At 31.6% G+C, this 6,000-nt stretch overlaps 1 protein-coding gene across 1 annotated transcript; it reads right to left on the bottom strand.

Moving 5' to 3' along the window:
- Positions 1-295: 295 nt before the first annotated feature.
- LOC145791962 (uncharacterized) lies at positions 296-3,371 on the bottom strand. The gene is made up of 7 exons (XM_082872420.1): positions 3,350-3,371; positions 2,988-3,266; positions 2,752-2,822; positions 1,151-1,211; positions 944-1,041; positions 689-818; positions 296-538 (listed from the first exon to the last, which is right to left on the bottom strand). Exons 1-6 carry the CDS (start codon positions 3,369-3,371, stop codon positions 735-737), a joined length of 615 nt encoding a protein of 204 aa, XP_082728546.1. The 3' UTR covers positions 296-538; positions 689-734.
- Positions 3,372-6,000: the final 2,629 nt, after the last annotated feature.

Here is a 6,000-nt window from a genome sequence, read left to right as displayed (position 1 = left end):
TGTATATTAACTAGTGTACCAACACTAGTTATGATATTATTATTAACCACACTCATTAATCACATTACAAATTTCAAAAACCTCTTAAATTATATCATATTATTAATTGGTACATTAATTAATACATCGGTACATATAATATTATTTTACTAGCGTATGCCCGTTTCTGAAGGCAGGGTGTAAATAATGTTAACATTAGAATACAATTGTAATCCTAACACTATTTAAATTTATTTTTTAATTTGATAAATTCACAAATTTATTATAAAATTTTGTAATTCTCACAAAACTCCTCACGAAACACACAATATTCAACAACAATTGTCATTTGGTAATGCTTCCATTTCCTATCCTCTTTTCTATTTTTTGTTTTATATTTCAAATTCACGACATTTAACTGTTAAGTAGCACAATCAACTAGAGTATTAAGATGGTAAATAGTATAACAATCTACCCGCTGTCCCCTATGAAGTTAGTGGAGACCACATCGTCTTCGGTGAACCCCAAAATACCCTTGAGTTTGCCCTCAAATTCCTCCCTGAAATTAACCAAGAGAGAATAAGAGACCTCGTCACATGCTAATCAAGAGTTGGCAGCCAAAGAAATTTCATAAAGCTATGCAAATCTCAATTTGCCAATCTAATATACTGCATAATGAGGTGAATTTGAAGGAAATCTGAATACTCACTTGATAGCATCTTTGACTTGCTGGTATGTAGCTACCTTCTCAAGCCTCACAGTGAGGTCCACAATTGAAACATCCACGGTTGGAACTCGGAAGGCCACAAGACCACGTAACATATACTATTAGGAGTAAACTACAAACAAAATACAGAGTTCCCATCCAAGACAATGTCAAGGAATCAAACTGCATCAAATCAAATCAAATACAGACAATAATTTTACATCTATCAACATTATCGTTGCATAATTCAATAACTACCTTGGCAGCTCCAGTGCTGGTGGGAATAATGTTAAAAGAAGCAGCTCTTCCACCTCTCCAGTCTTTGCTTGATGGCCCGTCAACAGTCTTTTGAGTGGCTGCATAACAATTCAACAGAAAACACATTAAGATCAACATCACAATTCATAATTCAAAGCAGAAACATAACCAATTAACCATGAAAACAACCAAACAGCCACCACTAACCGGTAATGGTGTGAACAGTGGTCATAAGACCCTCAACAATGCCAAACCTATCGTTAATAACCTGCAATTTTTTTGTACAAGAAGAATTTTAAGCCAAGCAATGTACTAATTTCAACTAAGAAAACAATTCTGGGAAATTCTAGTTATATGTCTTACCAATAGAAACAATATATAAAGGAAAAAAAAGTTACAAATCCATGGAAACCAAATCTTCTTGGAAGGCGATCAGCCTCTGTTTCTTGACTCGGTAATATTCCTCTTTTAGCTACTTGTTTTTAGTAGTTGTGTGCTGAATGTGCTTGTGCTCATTAACAACAATGTTACTAAGGAGGTTGTTTTGACATGGAAAGTTTGGACGTTGTTAAGTTATTTATTTTTATTGTTTTTCTATTATTATTGTTCTAATAATTCATATGAATTTGAATTTATCTTATTTTTTTGTAATATATAAAGAATAAAATTACCCCTCTGTAAAACAATTATTTTTTGATCCCAAAAATGGATGTGCAGAAAGGCTAAATAAAATTACTCCTCTCTAAAACAATTAAGCCTTTAAATGAATTGGTTCCAAATTTTGCAGATTGTATCAGTAAGAAACACCGTAACTGGGCTACATTAGAGCCAATGGAGACCTTATCATCCCAGTAATATGTTCATACTTAAGGCATACCGATTATTTTCATTCAGAAACATATTAAAGATACAATCTGATCGCAAGAACAAACTGATTAAAGTAAAATTGAATCAGTTTCTGCAGATTGATTCACTTAAATGGGATTAATCTGTTCTTGCTGAGTATCAATCTTTTCTCTAATACCGAGTATTTTCTGATTTAATCAGTTTCTACAATCTGATCCCATTTAAACTGATTAGAGTGAACATTTGTAAACTGGCCCAAAAATGGATGTGCAGAAAGGCTAAATAAAATTACTCCTCTCTAAAACAATTAAGCCTTTAAATGAATTGGTTCCAAATTTTGCAGATTGTATCAGTAAGAAACACCGTAACTGGGCTACATTAGAGCCAATGGAGACCTTATCATCCCAGTAATATGTTCATACTTAAGGCATACCGATTATTTTCATTCAGAAACAGATTAAAGATACAATCTGATCGCAAGAACAAACTGATTAAAGTAAAATTGAATCAGTTTCTGCAGATTGATTCACTTAAATGGGATTAATCTGTTCTTGCTGAGTATCAATCTTTTCTCTAATACCGAGTATTTTCTGATTTAATCAGTTTCTACAATCTGATCCCATTTAAACTGATTAGAGTGAACATTTGTAAACTGGTACAAAAAGGGAATTTTGAATCAGAAATGTTATGAAGAGGAGAAAATAGAATTTCAATTTGAAGGGAAATCACGATTTCAGAATTCAATTTTGGAGCAGATCGTGATTTCGATCTGTCAGAATTTCAATTTGAAGGGAAATCACGATTTCAGAATTCAATTTTGGAGCAGATAGTGGTTCGGGATACAAATTGTAGTTAGATCTGAAGAAAATTGTCAAAACTTGAAGAAAATTGACAGAGAAAAACCGTAAAGCATAACCTATTTCCTCCGAATGTGAAATACAACAGAGAGAGACCAAAATTACCTTGCGAAGGGAACAACCGAGGGTGGGAGAGAGGGAACCTTGCGAGTGGTGATGATGAGCAGCGGCGCAATCTGATCGCAAGAACAAACTGATTAAAGTGGAATTGATTCACATTCAGTTTCTGATTTAATCAGGTTCTACAATCTGATCCCATTTAATTTGTTCTTGATCATTCAGAAACTGATTGTATTTCGGGGGAAAAAATACAACAAAGAGAGGGAGGAGGACACGAATACCTTGTGATAAAGAGGAGCGTCGGTTACAATCTGATCGCAAGAACAAACTGATGAGAACAGAGAAGGGAGAGAGATAGAGATAGAAGGGAGGGGAGACGTGGGCAAGCGGGAAGGTGAGTAGAGAGAGATAAAGATAGAACAGAGGGGAGATGCGGGTAAGTAGGAATTTCACTCTTTCTTTGGGCGGGAAGTAAGTGCAGGTATATATTGATATATATTTAAGAGATAATCTCAGCCATCTATGTAAATAGACAAATGAATCTTCACCATTCAAATGTCCTAATAGGACAATTGTTTCTACTATAAATTCAAAAATCCTCTTCCCATATTATATAACTATTAATTAATACATGTAATACTACCGTGATGAAATTGCAACTGCATACCGAAACTCAATGCGTCATAGTATTTGAGTGGGTTGTTCCTTTTTGACCTTTCATTATATAATTGCATATATGGTTTACATAACATGTAAAATTTATCTAAAATTTTATGCTAAAACTAAATATGTAATATAAATTTAAAGTTAATGAGTTGTGGCCATACACTAGAATATAGATTTTTTTTTTCTAAATTATTTTCTGAATAATTTTTTTTCTAAATTTACAATATTGTTGTATAGTTTACCAGAAGAGATTATAAAATGGAATAATTGAAAATGTATCCAATTGGAACACCATCTATCTAACAACGAAAAGTCCACGCGAAGGGCATTGGCATCTTAGCCACCGCGTCGCTCATAAAATATTCTTCAACTCAAGCCTATCTCCTTTTTTTTTTTTTTTTTTTTTTGGGAAATAGGAGTTACATTGGGCAAATTACAATTTTATTTCTCATTTTGAGTCATTTTAATTCTAAATATTTTTATTTGGTCAATTTAGTAATTTTTTATATTTTTTTCGTATTTAGTGAATTTTTTTATTTTTTAAATTTTTTTAAAGTTCTACTTGATTAGACCAACCACAAAAGTCAAAAAATAAAAAATAAAAAAATTTGAAAAAAAGTCCACTTGTTGGTTTTTTGGCCCTTTTTTTTTTTTTTTGTCTTTGATAAACTTTTTTTTGAAATTTTTTTTCCAGATTCATCTACACAAACCAGAAAATAAAAAATAAAAAAAATTGACACAAATTTTTAATATTTTTGGTCATTCTCTTGGAATTTCTAATATTTTTGTATTTTATTTTTTTAATTTAACCGACAATGATCTGACATATTTGGGTTAATTTCATTTGTCACAACTTACTCAATCCTATTACTACATCATTACAAGTGAATTGTAAGATCTAAATCTATCATTTCTACAAAAAATTAAGAATTATGATAATGGATTCGTTTGGGATGTGGGTTAGCTTTTTGACTATTTTAACCTGAGATTAAAAAGCCTTATTTGTAATGAGTTTTTTTTGACATTTTTGACTTTTGTAAGAAAAAACATGAAATGATTATGGTTTAAATATGACATTTTATCTTGTTGACTTTTTGGTCTATTTTGTCTTTTTGTGACTAAAATAGCTAAACAACCTCCCAACTCTTTATGCCAAACGAGTGCAATATTGCAATTCGGGAAAATAACATCTCAATTAGGGGTGAGTATCGTCCAGATTAGGGTAAAATTAGGACCAAATTGTTATCTACGGTTCTTAAAAAATTGGAACCAATCAAATCCGTTTAAATCGTAAAACTAATTTGAACCAATCCATTTAAACACGGATTGGATTGGTTTAGGACTACGGATTCACATAATTAAATAAAAAAATATAAATATAGAATAATTTAATTTCATAAAAACATAAATATAGTATCATATTAGTTCCACAATAGCAACATGTCTTTCCATAATAGTGACATACTGTTCTAGAATTTAAACAATTATAAGAAAACTGCTTCCACCATAAGTATTTAGAACATTACAAATTAAAACTAAAAATTAACAAACGAAAGTAATAAAAGAAGATACTACGCGGGTTTAGGTTTGGTTTAGATTTTATATAGAATATGAAAAGATATTATGCAGGAGGATGTATAATATAAATATAGTTTATTTGTATACGATCTGGATTGGTTCCGATCTGGATCGTTTCCAATCTGGAACTGTAGAGTTCAATTTGGAACCGATCTGTGGATTACAAATTTTTAATTTTTCAATGCGAAACCGAACCACGGATTTAAAAAATCAATCCAAACCTACCGGATTGGACTAGACTGGATTGAATCACTACAACAAAAAGCAGATTTGGCGACTAAAACTGGATTTTTCGTCGCTAAAAGTAGTAGAATTGGCGACTAAAATGGAATTAGTCGCCAAAATTGGTCACTTTTGCCGACTAAAAGAGTTTAGTCGCCGAATATAAGGGTTTAGCGACTAAAAGACAGTTTAGTCGCCGAATATAGGGGTTTTAGCGACTAAAAAAATTTTAGTAGCCAAAGGTTAAGGTTTTTGGCGACTAAAAACATTTAGTAGCCAAAAGTATAGCTTTTGGCGACTAAAAAATAGTTTGGTCGCCGATTCTACGTGTTTTGGCGACTAAAAACAGTTTGGTCGCTGAAAGTCAAGCTTTTTGGCTACTAAAAAAAAATTAGTAGCTAAAAACAGTCAATTGGCGACTAAAACTCACTTTAGTAGCCAAAAGAGGACATTTTTGACGACTAAAAACAGGTTTAGTCGCCAAAAGGGGACGTTTGTAGGCGGAACATATTTTTTTAGCGACTGAAAATTAATTAGTAGCCCAAAATTATAGAATTGGCGACTAAATAATTTTTTTAGTCGCCAAAAGTGATCTAAATTTTTTTTACTAAATAATTTATTTTTTACATAAATTATATTGAATATATATAATTATATTTATATATATAGTTTTGTATTAATACCGGTCAAAGTAATATATAAATAATATATGTTGCATTTATATTAGCATAGTGGGGAGAGTGTGCTGGTAAGGAATGTGGGAGGTCTCAAGTTCAAAACTTGGGAACAGCAAAGGGTAATTTTTTTTTTTTCCAAATATGCTTTTGG

Source organism: Camellia sinensis, chromosome 5, assembly GCF_055761805.1.
Source record: "Camellia sinensis isolate YWXY chromosome 5, ASM5576180v1, whole genome shotgun sequence".
NCBI classification, from domain to species: domain Eukaryota; kingdom Viridiplantae; phylum Streptophyta; class Magnoliopsida; order Ericales; family Theaceae; genus Camellia; species Camellia sinensis.
This window is presented reverse-complemented; position numbering and strand designations above follow the sequence as displayed.

Excerpts from the sequence above, each read along its gene's own strand:
- LOC145791962 (XM_082872420.1), bottom strand. The coding sequence starts at position 3,371 with ATGCAGTTGCAATTTCATCACG. Across the intron at positions 2,823-2,987 it reads ACGCTCCTCTTTATCACAAG|ATTGCGCCGCTGCTCATCAT; the intron begins GTATTCGTGTCC and ends TCTTGCGATCAG. Across the intron at positions 819-943 it reads CCAGCACTGGAGCTGCCAAG|TTTACTCCTAATAGTATATG; the intron begins GTAGTTATTGAA and ends TTTTGTTTGTAG.